The sequence below is a fragment of the Micropterus dolomieu genome, linkage group LG11 (assembly GCF_021292245.1).
Source record: "Micropterus dolomieu isolate WLL.071019.BEF.003 ecotype Adirondacks linkage group LG11, ASM2129224v1, whole genome shotgun sequence".
NCBI lineage: Eukaryota > Metazoa > Chordata > Actinopteri > Centrarchiformes > Centrarchidae > Micropterus > Micropterus dolomieu.
Window position 1 is genome coordinate 5,234,934 of NC_060160.1, and position 19,543 is coordinate 5,254,476.

A 19,543-nucleotide genomic window follows, 5' to 3' on the forward strand; every position below is an offset into this window, starting at 1 on the left:
GACTATTACAGTTAGAATTATCCTTCCTTTATGCTATTGCATCCTGGGCTTAGTGCCACCCGAAGATGATTGTGATTGATTCAAAGAAGTAAAAACCAGTCAGTGCCCCCCCCCCCCCCCCCCCCCCCCCATCCCCAGAATGATAATGACATTAACCAGACTTTTCTCCACATTTAGTTTTAGCGCCAGTATTGGAGAAAGGTCTGGCTATGCAAGACAAATCGGTCACTAACCTTTGCACTCCTCTTCCTCCTTTTCCACAGCAACTGCTGAGGGAGATGCAGCAGATGGCCAGCCGACCTTTCGCCACCATCAACGTTGCCTTGGAGACTGACGAGGAGCCACCTGACCTGATAGGAGGAAACGTCAAGGTGAGCACAACCTTTTCTTAAAACGATCACCACCAAACCCCAGAGATCTACCCTGTGTCTGGGCTGACAGTATGGCAAACGGGGGAAGCTCCATCCATCATCAGTGTCGTCGCTCATCCTCCCTCAAGTGGGAGCTTAGTCTTGTGCCAGTCGACTGCAGTTTGTGATTACAGTCACACCGTAGTGATTTCTCACACCATCTGTTTGACTTTTTTTTTACTCTGAACTATATGATTCCATTAGCTTTCAACAAGCCAAGGAGGGTAAATTGTGCTCACTTAGGAAGAATAGTTTGAAGTGTAGTGCATGTCTAGTCCACATAATGAGGGTCAATGCTGTGTGTACGTTTGCTGGGACAGTGGAAAGGCCACATGATGATGAAAGTGGGCTGCTGATGAGTAACACATCGCATTATACCAGTTATAGCCAGTTTTTGTGGGTAGACTATGAATTCTAATGAGAATGAATTCAGTTAACCCTGGAGTTAAATACATGCAGATGAGAGTAAAGTATTGTAGATTACGACTATACTTAGAACGGAATGCTTATCTCATTTCTAACATTTGAGATATTCTTCATTTGGGGAAAATAAAAAAATAAATGACGCCTACTTGCAGGAAACATTTGCTGGCATGAAAGTAAAGACCATTTGGGGACACTATTAAAGTCATCCTTCATCTTTCTAAACAGCCTTGTTTTGGTGCATCGAACCATCTGTGTTTTTTAAATACTGACGGAGAAATCGAAGGTAGCAAGTTCTGTCCATATGGATGTACAGCTTTTTGGAACAAAGCCATTCAGATAGGAGTGCAAGTGAAAGACAGTCAGTCTTAAACTGTGTACAATTTAGAACAAATCATGACACAGTTGTTAGAGCTGCATTTTATTAGACCAGATCACAGGTTCAGGTTCTCAATGTAGGTCCTGATGTGGAGATTTGAGTCACATGACTTTACCTTCAAGCCTGACACAAGTTATTTAACTCAGATCAGCTACAACTCAAAACCCCTTGTTTTTTTGCTATCGTTTTATTCCAGCCAAAGTTTTCAATGATATAATATTTGTTAAATAAAACGAAGATAAATAATCAACATTTGTCTAAGGAGTGCCAAAGTTACAAACCCAAACTACAATGAGAGCAATGCAGCCATGTTTAAACTGCGATTTGGATGCAAACCTAACTTTGTAATATTTAGCATCATTACTTTTGGTTGCTGTTATTGTTGGTTAGTTTGAGAATACTTTTCCTTGTCTTACTTCACTTTATTTTCCATACTTCCATACTGCAAAAAACACATGCCAAGGTTAAGGAGATATTTTTTATTAAACTACTGCCACTACTACAGTATATGCAGATGTGAACTCAGTTTTTTTTATAGTGACCATTTCTTAGGTAGTGTTGAAGTAAGAAGTCTCAGAGAATGAATATATATAATTATCATAAGCACTCTGACGATGAAACAAGACAAAAACAATTGTACAGTGGAATCAAGAATACATACCTCCATGTAAAGAGAAAATACCTGCTGTCACAGAAGAATTGAGGGAGTTAAGTAGTCTACAAGGCCATGTCCCAACACCTTCTTACCAAATAAGGAGTTAAGCTTAAGCATTAACAAATAATTTGTCAAAGTAAATTTCCACCACAAGTAGAAAGTAGTTCCAATGAAACTGTCGTCTCTTCTTTAGATTTTAAAATGTCATTTTTCAATGTTGTGAGCACTTCAAAGCAAGCTTCTTTATCTCCACAGTGTCAGAGTATTTTTGAACAGCTATTGTTAGTAGAGCTTGAGCCTGGTGAGATGGTAGAAGGGTAGATTTAAATGTAAAGATGAAACTGGAGATGGTGGTTCAGAAGACTTTATTATAGAGAAGGGTTTGACGTACCAGTGGAGTTGAAGTAGGCTAGAGCAGATTTAAATGCAGATATTGAGCACAGAGGCAGCAGTAGAGAACATTTAAAAGTAGCACTTGTGCAGAGTTACAGAAATTGCAGTTGAGTATTCGGCGGGCACGGAGCCGCTGGCAGGTATACCTGTGACTGTGCACTTTGTGATGAATGACCTCTGAATGCAGATGTAGTGCAGAATTATAGGGCTGTTTCGGCAGGGTGGCTCCGGGGCCCCTCTGACAGGGGCCATGCATCTCAAGGGGCTCGGCTCCCGAGCACAAGGTTACTCCCAGCAAAGGCTGCAGGGCCCCTCGGGAAGATCAGCAGCTAATCAAATCCCTGCTCTAACTGAAACTATCTCCTGCTTCTCTTTTGTCCTCAGTTCACTTCTCTTCCCCTCTCCTCTATTCCCCTTCCCTTTCTTTTTTCATCACTCTTTCCTCTGCTCTCTGTTTTGTGCCCTGTGTTAATGTTTCCACTCTTCTTTTCTTACCTTCTTTTTCTTTTCAATTCTTTCCATACATCTTTCCCCTCTGTTCTTTATCATATTTTCAACTCTGTTTGTCCTTTTAGCTTTTCTCTTCTCTCCTCCTTTTCACCTTTTTTCATTAGTCTGTCTCCTATTTTGATCCCTTCTCCCTTTCTCTTCACTTGTCTTTTTTTTTTTTTCTCATGTCCTGTTAGTCGCTTCTGTTAATCTCTTCCCTTTGTTTTATCATTCTTTTTACTCTTTCTTCTCTCCTTTTATTTTCTCTTCCATCTTCTGCTCTCCTCTCTTTTCCCTTTTTCTTCCCTTTTTCAGCTGTGTTCTTTGTTTGTCTTTTAGTATTTTTCCTCCTTTTCTTTTTATCTTTTTTTATCTATCCATCTTTTTATCTCTTCTTTCCTGTTTGTTACCCCTTTTTTCGCATAACTTCTGTTAACGGTTTTGTTCTGTACACTTTGTTCTTTTGTATATATTCTTTTCTATTTTCAAATATTATTCTTTTGTCTGTTTTTTTCCTTGTCTTAATCATTTTTTTTTCGTCTATTGTCTTTACTTTTCTTTGTATCTTTTCTCTTTTTTTCATCTCCTTTCGTCCCCTGTCTTACATCTTTACTTTACTATAGTGTTCTTCTCTAATTTACCAGTTCTTTACTGATCCTATCAGCTGTTTGGAGTTTTGTGTTGGCCTTATCTGCTTGTGTGTGTGTGTGTGTGTGTGTGTGTGTACTTCTGCATGTTTGTGTGGGAGTTGGCATTGTGCATGTGTTGTGCTGCTGTGTAAAAAGAAAAGATGCAGCTTGCTGTGGAAATCGGGCACCCTCCTCCTCCATTTCTGCTTTACCTTTTCTCCGAATCTTCTTTTCTTCCATTCTTCCTGGCCTGCTCTCCTCCTCTCCATCAGGGCAGGAGAAGCCCAGGAGCAGAGATCCAATTTAGATCTTCCTCCTCAGCATTCTCTGCCTTCACTAGCTCAAACAGTGAGCGCACACTATCCTATCTCCTACCGGCTCAGATTGAGCGACTCCGGAGCAGGTTCTTCCCCTTGTTTCCATGCTGTTTTATCAGGACGCTACTCGCGATTGGAGTATATGGGGGGGCCAGGCGCCGCAGAGTGAGCTGAAGATCATTAAAGTTGTTTATAGCCTCGGTGGGAAGTCCAAACTTGCTTCGCAGATGAGATATATTCACTCTGCTTCTGCCAAATGGAGCTTGCGGCCCCGCCATCACAGGCAGATGATTACCTTTGTGAAGCCTCTTGCTCTGCTTTTATTTATGGATACCATGGGACAAGAGAAAATCGGGACATGTTATGAAAAAAATGGAGCAAGCAAAGAAGCTGTTCTGGTTTATCTACTCATTGTATATTTCATTAAATTAAGGCCTATTTTTTTTAAATACCAATGGTGCAAGTGTGATAAACTTACATTTTCCTGTCTAGAACACTGAGAATCATGGAATTTAAGGTGAAACGTCAAAACACCAGAGGAATTATTATATTCTGATAGATAAGAAGCGTGTGGTAAAGACTTGTTTCATAAATTCTGAATCTAATGGACTGACTTACCGTTTTGTTGAGATGCACTTGCTTGGGTGGACTTGGATTTAGAAGTAAATTGCCTGTGATGTTATTTATAGCATCTTTCATGGCAAGAATAGTGTTTTCTGTGATGTGTTTCTGTAGTTTCTCCTGGTTACCTGGAGAGAATAAGTCCAGAGCTGTTTTAGGAAAGCAGAAATGTTTATCGAGTGGCGGATTCCTGAAAACTTTAAAATATGTCTCTGTTATCCACTGGTGACTAGGTTTTTATGAATAATTTTCACTTCAACAAACAGTACAAACAGAAGAGGTTGAAAGAAAGATGAGACAGTGCTAAAGACAAAAGGTGTTTTTATTTGTTTGCGGTAATCGGAGCCGTAAAGCTTCTCACCTATTTGCAGAGAAGTTACACTTGTTTTGTTTTAACATATTGTGTGTCCTTGTTTCCTGCTCTACAAAGACTCAGCTGCCTCAGTTCTCCTCCTGAGTAGTGTTAGGTTTGACAAGCTTCTGAAATGAATTAAAGATGTTGGAGTTGGCTGTAACTTGGGTTTTCATTACTTCGTAGAACATTATATGGTTAAGTTGTGCACTACAGGTGTACTTTATTGACACTCAGTTCCAGAAAAGAGCTTTACTCCATCTGATCCATTTGATTGAGATTGCCTGGTTATGTTTTACATTGAGAACCCAACATTCTCATTTAGTAAGATAAAGTTCACTTAAACTTGTTTATCTTAATTTTTCTGCTGAGTTTAGTTTAAACACACTGCAATATGGTGTTGTTATTATAACAGGCTGACAAAACATTTTCTTGGCAAATAGAAGCCAACTGAATAAAAACACATCAAAGTTGGCTCAGTGGAAGTGGCCGTACCTGGTGAGACATAGCAACAGGGAGTTTGACTCACTCTCTTCACTGGCGGGGGGGAAACTCAGCCCCAGCTGCTGCTAAAGTAGAGATGAATGCAGCGGATGAAAGAAGAGCAGCATGCAGCCGCAGTGGATGCCCACATCAGTGTATGTATGTGTACGTGTGGGTGGGCTCAGCAGCGATCCTACGTGCTGGGCTAATTACTGGAGGTAATTTAACAAAACCTTTCGCTGCTCTGCCTGGCCAGGCTAGATAACTCTCTGGAGCGGTACTGGTGGGGGAGGTTGGTGCACGGCGTAGTCAAGGGGAGGGCTTCAGCGGTATAAAACAAAGGCATCTGCTGGGGGAAGTTATTAACATGCAGCCTCTGAAGAAGACCACAGGAAAAGACACTACCCTTGGTGAACATCTTAGGCAAAGAAAAACAAATCACATGCACAAAGAGTTTAAAAGGATGGATAATTGAATTTTTCAAGGTGTTTTTGTTTTGTCCCCCTCCCCCTTAATTTCTGCTCAGGACAAAACAAAAGTTGGCATGTGTTGAATAAGATAAATTGTGTTGAGTTTTTTAAGGTTTCCCTGTTTCGTTTTTGCCAAATTTAAAGTGAAGCACCTGGCTTGTACCTTTCAGGTTGAAACTGAAGTTTTACATTGGATACAGTAGTCGTACTGATTAACGCTGCAATCAATTATGAAATTTCAGTGTTTGTTGAAATAAAAATGATCCCACTGTCACACATCATCCCGCATCAGTCTGTCAGCATGTCTCTTCCAATTCCAATTTTATTTCAGTGTCTATTCCCTCTCCAGTTCGAATATGAGATGTCGGTATTAGAAAATGAGAAGCAAGCACGTAAACAAGTGAGAACCTAAGAGCAGCTTGCAGCTGTTGCAGTAGAAATTGGACTTGGCAGACAAGTCTTATGACAGCCCTAAGCTGTAAAATTAAAAGCTGCCAGTCTTCTTCTTCTTTTTATTTATTCGTCTTTTACACATAGAGTAGAGAGATGTTCAGGCTATCACAGGCAGCCCTTATTTTTCCAATTGTAAACATACTAGATGAGAAATACATTTTGCCTGAGGCGAAAACAGACCTGTGGACTGGAGCAAACCAGGCCTCGTTGGATTGCTTCTGGCAAGGCCAAAATAATTGTTTCATCTTTTCTTGTACCAAGGGATCGAGAAGCAAAATTAGCCAAGTGTGATATTGCACCACCTAATGTTGTACTGGAATAGTTGGCAGTATTTTTATTCCTGTTTCTCAGCAATCCATGTAAGCTGCATATAATGATGTTCAGGCACCACGATTTTGAAAATGGAAAGAAATGATCCTCATACTGAGTACTTGGTTGTCTTATCCAGTTATTGAGTCATCACTCGTGTATCACATAAAGCTGTAAGATGTTTTATTGCTCTGAGGGACAATATTGGCTTTCACTGCAATCAAATGGAAAACAAAATTGCAATTTGCTCTGTGTCATTATTTAATTGGGATACTTTTATCTGGTGCACTCCCACCTCTCTTGTGAGTTTTTAAAGAACCTCCTTTAAAGAGCTTCCAGAGCACGATATAAGGCTTTTTGATGAGGTCCCATAAGGTTCTCTGCCAAATTAATAGAGGCTAGATTTTTCTGTTATTTTAGTTTTCCAAAGATGATCAAATCAAAGAGACTATAAGAAACACTTTACTTTTAAGAGGATTACTTCTGCCATTGTCTTGTCACCAGTGTCTTGACATATCTATCAATTAAGATTTCTGGCTCTAACTGTGGCACCTTAGCATGACCGTGTCTGTAAACTCTAAAGCATAACAGGAGAAGATAAATGGTATTACAACTTTCAAGTGTTTGTCACATAATTGAAAGGTTGTAAACCTCTTTGTGTCTTAATGTTAAGGCTTTTTACTGAGTGTGTGTGTGTGTGTGTGTAATATATATTAATTATAAAAATAAAATAATGACACAAAAGTTCGACGTGAAGCATTTATTAAGAAAGTTGTCAGTCAAATTACTTGTAATACCTTCATACATGTAAAATTCATACCACAAGTGAAATGATTATCTTTCACACCAGGGTTGTTGGTCCTAGTGTTTCTTATAATTAAATCCACATTTTTCATAAAAGCTCTTACTGTTCTGGAGGTTGTTGCTACCCGTCCCTCCTGTCTCTTCCTGTTATCATTCTGTATTTTTTTTTATTCTTCTTTTTACTTTGCTAAACCGGATAAATGCATCAGTGTAATGGCTGGTTGTTAGAAGCTGCCAATCTTCTCAGCAATGGTCTTGTTTGTTTATGGTTAAAATTATTTTTATTTTGACTGTATAATTAAATGCCATTAAAATGTATTTTTAATGAATGTTGATGTTAAAAATGCTTACCGTAGCGCCTCCAAAAGAGGCACAGACACAAGGAGGCAATATAGGAAAGAATTTAAGTTTTTTTTTTTTTTCTGTAATGGAAAACAGAAGTCCAGGGTCTTGGAATAGAGGATGTCATACGCTGTGTAGAATATAAAGCCCTTTGGGACAAACTTGTCTTAATTACGGCATTTTTAAATAAACTTGACTTGACAAACATAATCAAGGAGGAAGCTGACGATGGAGAGGATATAAAACAAAGCAGTGACACCCCCCCCCATGTTGGCTTGTTTGCTTACATTGATCACACTCATTTCTCAACGTCAAAGCAATTGATGATTTATTGTTAAAATTCCAGCGTGTCAGAGTTGAGGTGCTGTACATACTTCTGGTATCCTAACATCTGAGTATTTATTTTCTGTGTGTTGTTGATGCTGCTGCTGGCTTGACTGCAGTGTTTCCAGCAGGGCGAGTCTGTCCCACTACGAGCCCATTTGTCTGCATCTGAACTATTCCCCCTGTCAGTTCTCGGGGGACGGGGGTGGGGGGGGCTGAAACACTGCATGTGTGTGAATGCAGCATCAACACAGCTGAAAATTGCTGCAAACTCAGAGGCATACACGCACAAACACAACCTCCTAATAACCTTCACTGTCAAAAGGTGCATGAACATTGTGTGTGTGTGCGCTCTATGCAGCTGAGAACTTTCTAAGCCCCGTTCAGACATGAAATCTGTGTTGTTGATCTGTTAAAGTCATGGCCTTTTGACTTTCAAATACAGATATTCTTTACATCATTGTCCCTTAACAGCTTATTTAAAAATGATAGTGTAGAGCTGCTAGTTCCCAGTCTAATCATCCCTGTAGATTCCCTAATACAGTTCCTCATCAGTTTAATCACTTATCAAATGGCATATGAAATTCTGCCTGTTGAATACATTTCAAGCAGAGTTAAAGATGTTAGATCTTGTCAGTGTTTACAGGCGGGTAACTCTCCGTTAATTGTTATCTCCTCACGGGCTGTATGTAAAGCATTATGCTGTGTGTTCATTCTGTAAGCAGTTGGCATGAATGAAAGTTGAAAATGTAGGGAAACTGATGCTCCAGTGACTATTTTCTAAGGAACTTCTTTCTTTTTTTTTTGCTTCTCTTTTGTTTCTTTTCCTCTTGAAGACAGGAGATAATTTATGATTTCTGCTTCACAGTATGTTTAGGTTGTTTTTGTTGTGTTTTAAGAGATGAAAATTAAATGATAAAATTTACTACACTGTTCTTCAGGAACATGCTTCTGTAGGTTGTACGTGGGCGAACATGCACCTTCAGAGACCGTTGCATTGCTGTTTCATTTATACTTGTATACTTGGTGTGTCTTTTATACTCACAGGTTTTTTCCCAATCACACAACTGCACCAACCTATCAGCTTACTTTACGCTATGTTATGAACAACATGTTGTTGAGTTTTGGGAGGTTTTGACTCCTCTGCAACCTACAATTGCTCAAAACAACCTTCTCTGTGTAGACTATAGAATGTATATAAAGATGAACTGTAATATATATGTCCCGGATGTGGGCGCTGTCATATTGCGCTGGTGATGTCGTTTGGAGCCAGGGTCTGCACAGTAGTGATCGAGGTTGGTGCAGCAGTATTAAAGTCGCACCTGTGCACAGACCGACTCAATCGCAAATAGGGCTCCGTTGACAATCATGACTTGAGAGGATAAAATGTCCTTCTCTGTCACATCGTACATGAACACACCCCGTTGCACAGATACGCATGTGAAAACACACCTCCTACAGATATGCAGGCACACAACTGTAGGGTCATAAGCAAATACAGAATCCCCCCTCTTTTACTACATCAGCTGCACTGTATACACACGCACGCACGCACGCACGCACGCATCCAGGTCTTTATGCTACGTCCCCAGCTACCAGTGTGACAGCCTGTGTATCCTGCTGGTATGAAAGGTAAGCCTCAGAGAGACGGAGCAGAGAATAATTGTGTAAAATGGGTCAGAGCCTGAATATCATTACTGCCCTGCGCCCCATGTGTATGCTTACACTAGGTGTGTGTGTGCGCTCAGAGAGAGACGTGCTGTGATAAATTTGTGTGTGACGAGGTGAAAATGGTGTACATATACAGTTGCCTATGAGTGTGAAAACTGTGTGTATGGTGTGTTTCAGTGTGAGGTGTTTGTGTGCCACACGCCACAATCATTTCCACCTGGGCCGTTAAGCTCTACTCTCCAGAGTATAAAGACCAGAGAGAGAAGGGATAGAACTTGTGTATATGTGTGTGTGTGTGTGTGTGTGGAAACTGAGAGGCAGTGTATGAAACCATGCCATGGCCCACTTTCCTGTCCGGCTCAGGAATTCGAAATACAGAGTGAGGTAGATGGCGAGAGAGAGAGAGATAGGACATTATCTGTATGCAGGTGAGGTGGCGGCGTCCTCCATATCCTCCGTCGAGGTAAACCCATGAATATTGTACGAGGTGAGCAGCAGCAGATCTGGTCAGTGTTTACAGGCGGGAAACTCATCCCCACATATGGATGAGTTTCTGATAAACAGGAGATATGGGATATTAGAGAGTCAGGTGTGTCAGGTGGCCTGTGGTGACAGGAGTGCACCGCCGGTACCGCCTACACAAATCTGCGGTCCCAGCGCCACCACTTGATATCCAGTCGGGGCCCGCACTGCGCACAGGCGGCATTGTCATGAAATTGTGCACAGTGGGGGATTTTGGGAGTGGGGGAGATCCAATTTGTGCCCGCAGATCAGTATGTGTATCTCTACAGGGGATGGGAAAGGGCTTTTTTTTGGTTGCTGTGCATGTTGCTGACACAAACAAGAACAGTAACAGCAAAGCCTCTGTTATCCATGTCTTTGAAAATGGTGTGTGTTCACCAGGATTTGGGAGGCTTTTGATGTGTAATACAGTTTATTTTTTTCTTTTCTTTTTCTTTCCACAGTCCGTACCAAAACCCATCGCCCTTGAGCCTTGCTTTGGCAACAAAGCCGCCGTACTCTCCATCTTTGTGCGGTTACCCAGGGGCACCGGCGGGATCCCTCCTCCAGGACAGTCTGGTAAGACGCAGACGTTGAATCATTCTCTTGTTTGTTGTTTTCTATCCTCACTTCATCTGTTTGATTGTTTTTCTCTTTTTTCACATCCTTTCCCTGAGCCTCCTTCCTTCCTCCGTCTCATGAAGCTTCAGTTATAGTTAGAGAAAGACAAGTTTACACTGCAGATGTAGCTCCTAACTTGTTTCACTCCCGTTTCTTTGGATCTTATATATTTCTATAGTATTATTCTTCCCTCAGAATTTTACACCATGCCCATAGGAAGGTGGATACAACTGAAAACACTGTTTACAACTGCAAATGATTTCATTCCACACTAGCGATTTCAGGTCATTTTTTAAAAAGTTCTCAATCGACAGTGACACACCAAAACAACAGCAAAGCTAAACCTTTCTTTCTTCTTAGCATCTAAATGTTGCTTTACACTCATCAGGGGACAGACAACCCGGAGATTCTGAGTCTCAGCTACAACATACAACATCTCATTTACATAATGTATTTATCTGTTTCGGTTGTCTCTCAAATGACTATACATATAATAAAGATGACAGAAAGTTGGCTTCTTCACAGTTCTGCTGCATATCACCGTAACTTGTCTATGCAGGGGTGTAGTCATTATTTTGTAGAAGTTTCATTTTCCCATCCCTGTTACAGCGTGAGACTAGTGGTTTCTGTCTTTCTCTACACTGTACATTGCACTTTGACATGAAGATTAATTTCACAGAAATGTCTTAGCTTTGCTGCTTGACACAAAGAAAAACGGAAAGGGTGCGCTGTTCCTCCAGTGCAAAGAGAACTAAAATATTTGGGCAGTAATATCTGCTTACATAAAATGAGTAGAAAATAACACATCGGACTGACGATCCTCAGTAACAGAAGAAGAGAATCAAGGATAGTGGGATATGTGGTCTCAGTGTTGAGACACTGGCGGAATCATACACAAACTGTATAATAGAGGCTACAGATCATCTTGATCATGATCTCATTTGTTTACAGTAATTATTTCGTGATTGCACTATTAATTTGACAAGGACGTATTGATTTTTAAGGATGCTGCAGTGAGCAGGCTGCAACTCTCTCCCTGCTTTTCCGCGTTTTCCTCATTCTGTCTTGTCTCTCCTTTCAGTTCTGTGTGTGGAAATGAAGGCTGCAGACTGTTTGTTGCTTTCCCTCTCGTCTGAGTTTCCTCCCTTCATCATCTTTCTGTCTGCATGTTGTCTTGTCTCTCTATGCTAAGAAGCTTGCTGCAGCTCTTCTCTTTCCCACTCTAAGAGTTTTTTTTCTATTTCGCCTTGATTTTTCTCTATGTTCTCCTCTTTTCCTTCTTCTCTGTGAGGTCTGGGTTTAAAGTGCAGTCTAGTGTCTTTTCTTATATTTCCTGTGCTCTCCCTCTTTCTTTCTCTTCCTCCTTCTTTCTTTCCTGGACAGTCTGACAGCACTGAGAATTTAGCCCATTACTTTCTTTCATCCTCTGCACTGTCACTTGCTCTCTTTACAGTCTTTCTGTCCTTCATCTGTTTTCCTTATCTTTCTTTCCAAGACAGTCTGAAAGGACCCAGACTAAGCACTTCACTTTTCTTAAGGTTTTTTTTTTTTCTACTTTTCTGTTTCTTCTACTGTTTTCTTCAAGGACTCAAACAAGAACTCAACTTGATTTCTTCTTTTTTTGTATTTTTCCCCTTCTATGTTTTATAGCCTCTTTGCATCCCACAGTTGCAGTCCCCAGACCATCAGTGCGCCCCAGGCGCTTATTAATTAACACACAGTCCCTTTGTCATAACAAAACTGCCTCGGCTCCCAGTGGAGCTTTCCCTCTGGCAGCTTTTGTTGAGACCATGTTAGCCGTGTTCCTACCATCTCATCATGCCCGCGAGGGCCTCCTGTTAAAATGCTTTTAACTTGTTTCCCATACGGCTATGTGCGTGTTGAATCCTCAGGCTGCCGTCTATTGCCACCATCACATCTGTTTACAGTTAAACTTGTTCCAAAGTGGCCGACCTCGTCACTCTCCAAACAGCCCAGAGGAGGTTTGCACTGTAGATTACCTCTGATTTGTATCTGAGCATCATGTGGTTACTTTGAACCATCCTGCACCCACTACTAGATCAAGAAACAAGCTTATAGTTGCAGCCTATTACTCTGAAAGACCATGAGACTGTATGATTCCAGAGGATGTGATTGCAGCCGCAGCTTCTCCCCTTGGAATTTCTATGTTGCCGTTGGCTATGTGTATTTGATCAGCATAAATACATCCATCATTGGAGATAAATGGAGTTTATTGGGATTTCTTGTCTCAAAGAGTATTAATACATGTTTATGAAGTTAATAATTGCCTACACTGCCAGTCTTATGATCACAACCTGTGCATGTGCATGCATGCTGCCGTGTCCCAGTTTTACACTACACACTAAGTCCAAGTAGGTTTGTGTATGTAGTGTGTTCATAGTGTAAAAGTGACCGTGTTTATGGACATCATTAAACTATGCATTGCCAAAGAGAAAACTGGAGGCAGTGCTTTACATAAGGCAAAGAAATGCACTGAAAAACACAATCACACTGAAGAAAATCAATTAAAGACCATCAAAAATGAAAAAAGTTTTGAATAACAGACACAGATTCTATTATTCATTCCTTTTTTTTATACAGTAATAACTAAAAAGTTTCTGGAAACCAAAAATATATGTTAAATATTTGGATGCATTTTCTTCTTCTGCTTTCTCTTTGGCTTGTCGCATTTAAACTTTACCAGTGACCCCCTAGTCACACATGTTGGATGTTATAAGCTAAATGATTAACTGATTATGAAAAGTTGCACTTGAATTTATTAAAACAAATCTAGTGTTTGTTCTTATTCATCAGAACTTGAACTTTTGAAAAAGTGATATCCCTACAGTGAATCACAGCTTAGTATGTCCAGATCAAAAAACTTTGTAATATTCACCTAATTGTAATATTTCTGTGTGTCTGCAGGTCTGGCAGTGGCCAGTGCACTGGTGGACGTCTCTCAGCAGATGTGTGTGGGCTACAAGGAGAAGTCTGGAGGCCTGAGAAACCGCAAACAGCAGCCCACCGCACAACCATCCACCTGCATCTGACCACGCCCCCTGTCCTCCTCTACCACCCCTCCACCCAATGCTCTCCCATCAACCCCCCGCCTCAGCCTCTCTCTGCTTCAGAGACTTCATGCCAGCGCCGCTCTGGCAGGGAGAGGTGCATGCTGGGATGCAGGACTGGAACATTTTGGTGAGGGGCCGAGTCGTCCGGCAGACTGAAGCCTCAACGGGCTTCCCCTCCCTCTCCTCCTACAGGAACTACGGGTCCCCACAAACTGAATGACAGAAACTGGACACAAAGAGAGGTGGCAGGGGAGGGAGGGAGGGAGGGACAGAGCGGGTGCTGACTTCACCCTTTCACGTCAAGACATTTACATTTGTCGACACCGCCTCGTTGGAGTCGAGGCGGCCACGGCTTGCTGCTAGAAGAGATCCTCGTCTCGTAGTTTTTGAAAAATCCAGAGACTTTGCATCCCTCTATATTCTTGTTTTACTTAAGTTATTGCTGTTCTTTGTTTTGTATTGTTTTACTTTGAAGGCAGGAATTAACTGGACATGTTCAGCTGCGCATGCACACAGACACAAAAAACCACACAGAGACATACTTCCAAAAACCAACTTTCCAGGCCCTTGTACCCATTTGTAGCCCATTGTCGCCTGCTGTCATGTTCACAGCTCAGCACTGAGGGCTGGTGTCACCGGGGTCCTGTACAGCTCGGCCTCCGAGCAAGCTAACAGCATGTTCAGTCTTCCTTTAATGAGGATCCACTGTAGGAAGCTGGCCATGCAGCCAAAGCCCATCTAAAGAGTCTGTGACATTTCTAATCGGCCTCTATGTCTTCTGCCGCTGTCTTCTCTGTGGCCTGTCTGGAGCTTTGTCTCTGCCCGTCTCTCTCTGTCTCTGTGAACATCCGGCTGCCGAGCAAACCGCCTTTTCTGCCAGTCTGTCTCCAGTCTGGCTGTGTGGCCAAGTACAAAACAAGACCACAGCAACATCTCATTCGCGCTGGCTGGCTGTCTGGATCGTAAGCCAGCGCCTATTGGAACTTTTCCAGCTAATTACTCCTCCAGTTGCAATGAAATCCACTGGCTCTGCATACACAGGTGCACACGCAGTGCTCTCGGACACAAAGCAGAAGAGTTGGAGGTGAAAAAAAACCCTCCAGTGTTTAACAATTGTCCCTGGGGCAGTGCTGCGCCCCAAGCTCATGTGAAACAGGTTTCCTATAGATCGTCTGACTCTGATTGACTGGTGATTAGGCTGATCTGTGTGAGGGGAGTCGTGGGGATTGGTTCAGCATCCTCTGTGATCGTTGCCTAAGAAATCCATAGACTCTAATTGCTGCTCCCGTGTCCCTAAATCCAACACATCCCCCCACAAATGCCAGAAACCTTGTCGCTCTCCCCCTGCCGTTTGATGGCGATTGTTTCATGTCCCTGAGCTATCTATGGCTGCCCACTTAGCCCCTGCAGCAGTGACGATGTTTTCATATTGATGCAGTGCTACAGTGAAGCTGCTGATGCCAACATTTAAATGGTACCAGGCCAACAACTCTGAACTTGAAGCACACATACGGTAACAAAGTGAGCAGCCACAATGCAAGTGTCGGCGTCTGTTTCTATCAGCGTCTCTTTCCTTATTTGCACCTTTTGTTAAAGGGGACTTTTGAGTTGACCGCATCTCGTGGAAGACTTCGGATATTGATTCTAAAAAATAGATGAGAGAGAAAAACATTCATCACTTTTTCTTAAATTGGCTCCTGAAATATCTTGCCTCCTGGTCTCTTGGGTTTACTCTGTTTTTGTGCTCCATGTGTGAGGTTGCTCTAAGCCAGTCCTTTATTTTTACTTTCTTTTATATCGGCTTTACCTGATTTTCCACAGTCCTGTATCTTGAAGTCACTGGTCCATTTTTAAAGAAAGATTACTACTTCTTGTCAACTGGGGAAAAATGAGGGAAGCCACAGAGTAAAAAATAGGAGGCAAACACAAGACACACAAAAGAAAAAACTGCTAGTGTGAAACAGAGCCATTGCTTTAAAATGTCTCAAGTCAATTTCTGTTTAGTAACGGCGCCAGGCTGTCAGACCTGTGTTTATTTCCTTTTTGTTTTTGTCCTTTTGTCTTAAATTAATCCATACTGGTCATTGCTGAATATATGTTGGATACTACAACACCTGCAGGTCTTTGACTGAAGGCAGTAGCATACACAGATATAGTAAATAAATCTCCTCCTGACTCAAACAAAATGAATACCTCCCTGCTCTCTGAGAAGTACAGTAATAGAACTATTTAATAACTTGGATTTTGCCCTAAAGAAAGCGGCGTACTTAGTTCCAGGTTCTCACATGTGCTCAGCATAGTAGAACTGCTCACTGTCTGGTTAAAGGGCACATTTTTAGCACTGGGAAAAGGTCAGAGCAGAATGCATGAACAAAGTTGACATTCTGTAATTATAGAAAGCTGGATGTGCTCACAACTCCACTCAGTGACCCCAGCGAGCAGCGTGTGGTTAAGGAGTCAGCTCTATTCATTCTAGCACTGAGGAATCAAAGCACTTCACTTTATTATCAATCATGTTTTGTTCTTTTCTCCACTAGAACAACCTTTTTCAACCATCATGCCCAGTTTAGGCTTTGATGTTTATTCGGTCGCTTCTGCAGAAACTTGAAGGTAGAATATAACAATCATTAGCTGAATGTAAGAAAATTTGGTCTGTGTCACCAAGAAAATCCTGCCAAGTTTTTCTGAGTTGCATAAAACATTTTATTAAACACTATTTCAGTTCATCTGAAAGCAGAGTGAGGAGGATGGGTTGTCCTCCCTGCTCTGTATGCCAGGACTTTGTTTGTCTGCACTACCAGTCTGTTTGGCAGGTAACCAACCATCGTTTGGAGGTGCTATTCAATTCCAAAAATCTTATGTGGTGAAATGCTGACAATGGGGGGAACATTTTCAAGTCTCTGTGGCTCTAGGAAGACACAAATCTTCAGCACCGATTTTAGTTTAGTAGAAAATTTTTCTCTTTATATTTTTAACTTGCTTGACAAATTGACGGGACTTAGTTCACGGGACATATTAAATGTTTTACATTATGTATTAGTATGCATTATGTTTACTTGTGTGGACCTCAGGTAGAGTAGTTGCTACCTTGGTAGTGGCTAATGGGGATCCAAATAAATTAATATGTCCATATCTGGTGCTCTGAGCAATTTAAAACAAAAGAGCCAATTAACAATTATTTGGAGGAAAAATGTGATCCTGAGCTGATGGAGAGAGGCGAGCAAACACATCGTCACATAACCCATCATCAAATGGGTCTCATCTCTGTCCTCTGCAGCATCAGCAGCACTCTCACTTTAACAGGAGCAGCTCGGAGATCAGTCAACATCTCATATATTTGATTTTCTGTAGATGAAAATGTTCTTTCCATTTAAAAAAACAAACAAAAAAAACTACCTTTTTATGATGATCACTGTTAAACAAATCACTTATCACATTCTCCGGTAACAATATTCAGTGACAAAATGTATAACTATAGTCATCTTCAGTTGCAAATTTTCTTTTCTTTCACATAGAGCAGAGATCTCATTTCGCAAAGAAACTCTTCAGATATGAATCTGTTCTACAGCTGATTCCAATGTACTGTAGTAATAATTTCACAAAGAATGAAGATTGTGTTTTTTATTCTTTTGTAAATGAATGTAAAATGAAAAAAATCACCTGTGCAGCCGCGGTGAATTTGTAAACTGGAGCTCGCTGGGGGCGGTTTGTAAGTCCCAGCAGCCTGCTGTCATGAGTTGCTCTCTGGCCCGCGGGTGACAGGGCAGTTCAGTGGTTAACACAGACAGCACAGTAACTGGAAGGTCACGGGTCAGACCATGTAAGAGCTGGTTTGTCTTGTTGAAGATGTATTGAGAAAGACACTGAACTTGTAAAGAAGATGTAAGGTCTCTTGTCTGCCCAGAGCCTCGAATAACAATGATCTTTTTGTGCTTGATGGTTCAGACAAGCAGATCTTGCGTCTGATAGTGTTTGTTCTTGCCTCCATGGTAACACCTATTTGACAAACCTAAGCAATTTTATTGTGTTGTCCTGTGTGGCCAGTTTCACCCACTTAGATTTGGTATATGATGGTTGAAACGATTAAAAACAAACTCGGTTATCTGTAAATACTATTTGACCCAAATCTGTAGTCAGCAGCCTCACACTGGGTTCCTACACATGTCATTTTTGACAGATTAGATGTTTTTTAGTAGGGATGAGCAATATGACCTAAAATCCATTTTTGTAATACAAAAGTGCGTCATTATTTCCTCAAGTTGACACATTCCATATTTGTTTGTCTAATTAATTACAGTATGACCAGCTACAAATTCTAGATTGTAATGCTGACTGGTTGGTTGAGCTTCAGGTCCAATGTTATTGGCTGTTGTGACCTTGTTTGTGTCCAGACCATGTTGGTTTGGTCTCCTCAGCACATTCCCAGTAAAGCTCCACCCGACCTCTAAAGAAGTCTAATCGGACGCATTAATTGCTGTTTTTCCACAGGCCCTGGTTTAGTCCGCTATAGCCGTGACAAGCTGTGAACATATGCCTTTTCATTGCATCACAGCAGGGGTTAGCTGCTGCGAGCCTAATTCCTGCATCCTAAAGTTCAGATTCTTCAGATGATTACCTCTCGCCACTGTGTGGAGCTCCCAGAGTGTGAAGTGGGCCCGAGCTGGTCAAAATAGCCAAGAGGGAGTGTGGAAATTTGCAAAGGCAAATGTGTAGGAACCCTGTGCACTGTCTGCCAATGTGCCACCTTACATGTGAAACACCTGTCAAATTTGTTTCGATTTAAAGAGATGAGCCCGTCTACGAACTCCCTCTATCTCACCCCGCTTTCCAAGCCTCAAACTTTATCGGGTAACACTTTAACTTTACAGTGGCCTTATTTCACCTTTTTAATCTCTGTATTAACTGATAGCAATGTACAGCAAATACATATTTATTAAGTGTTATTAGTTACTGGAAATCTCCCTAATATTTAAAATACAAGTAGAGTTTTCTTAAACACTGGCAGCATTAATATGTATTTAAAATGCTTAATTACATAGGTTAAAGCAGCAGAATAAGGTCATTGTAAAATCAGGCATTGCCCTCTTTTTCTGTCTTTCTGTCTCTCTTTGTATAGCGGCATTATAGATACTGAGGAATAGTTTGTTAATATGTATAATTTAGCAGTTGCTGTTTTTTTTGTAAATAATGAGAAAGTATTGTGAATGACATGTTGAATGGTTTTAAAAATCATTTATGGCAAAACTCTCCAGGCTTTTATAAATGTGACTGCAGTACATAGCATATTTTGTATGTAAGACAGCAGTGTAACGATGAACAAGCATTACTAGAAGCTGATGAAACTACATGTAAAACTTGAGGATAATGGCTTACTGAACTTGTAATTACTGATGTACATAAAAGAATGACAGAACATTTTTGTCTATTATTAAATGTGAAAATCATCGCTGTTTGTCTTGATAACTACATTTTACCACTTTCAGACTTCTGCTGTAGTGCATGTTTGAATCTGGCTGGAGTGCCGGAGGGGTTTCTGGTAAGATGTTTTTTAAATAAGTACACTAAAATTTAAGATTTTTTTTAATGGTAAAACTGCAAAAACAAGCCTTGTTAGCAGCTGCTAGAGGCTGCAGTGTTCACCTCAGAATGTGTAATTTTGGATGGAGTTCAGGAAGTGTTTAAAATCAAATGCGTAAATCCTCTGAGGAGTGTAAATGTCCGCATAAAACTTCATGGCTAACTTGAAATGTTTTTATGTGGCTTGAGTTTGGAAGAAGAGAGAACTTTGAGGGGTGTCCAAATTGAAAAGGGATCCTTTAGGGAACA

At 41.1% G+C, this 19,543-nt stretch overlaps 1 protein-coding gene across 2 annotated transcripts in view; it reads left to right on the forward strand.

Annotated features, from left to right (window-relative positions):
• Positions 1-19,163, forward strand: part of atrn (attractin) — a 137,492-nt gene extending 118,329 nt beyond the window's left edge. For both annotated transcript variants that reach the window (XM_046061961.1, XM_046061962.1), the window contains exons 27-29: positions 264-371; positions 10,490-10,604; positions 13,572-19,163. In XM_046061961.1, the coding sequence (XP_045917917.1) occupies positions 264-371; positions 10,490-10,604; positions 13,572-13,696 (348 nt within the window). In that variant the 3' untranslated portion in view covers positions 13,697-19,163. The remainder of the gene's footprint in view (positions 1-263; positions 372-10,489; positions 10,605-13,571) is intronic.
• The last annotated feature ends 380 nt before the right edge of the window (positions 19,164-19,543 follow it).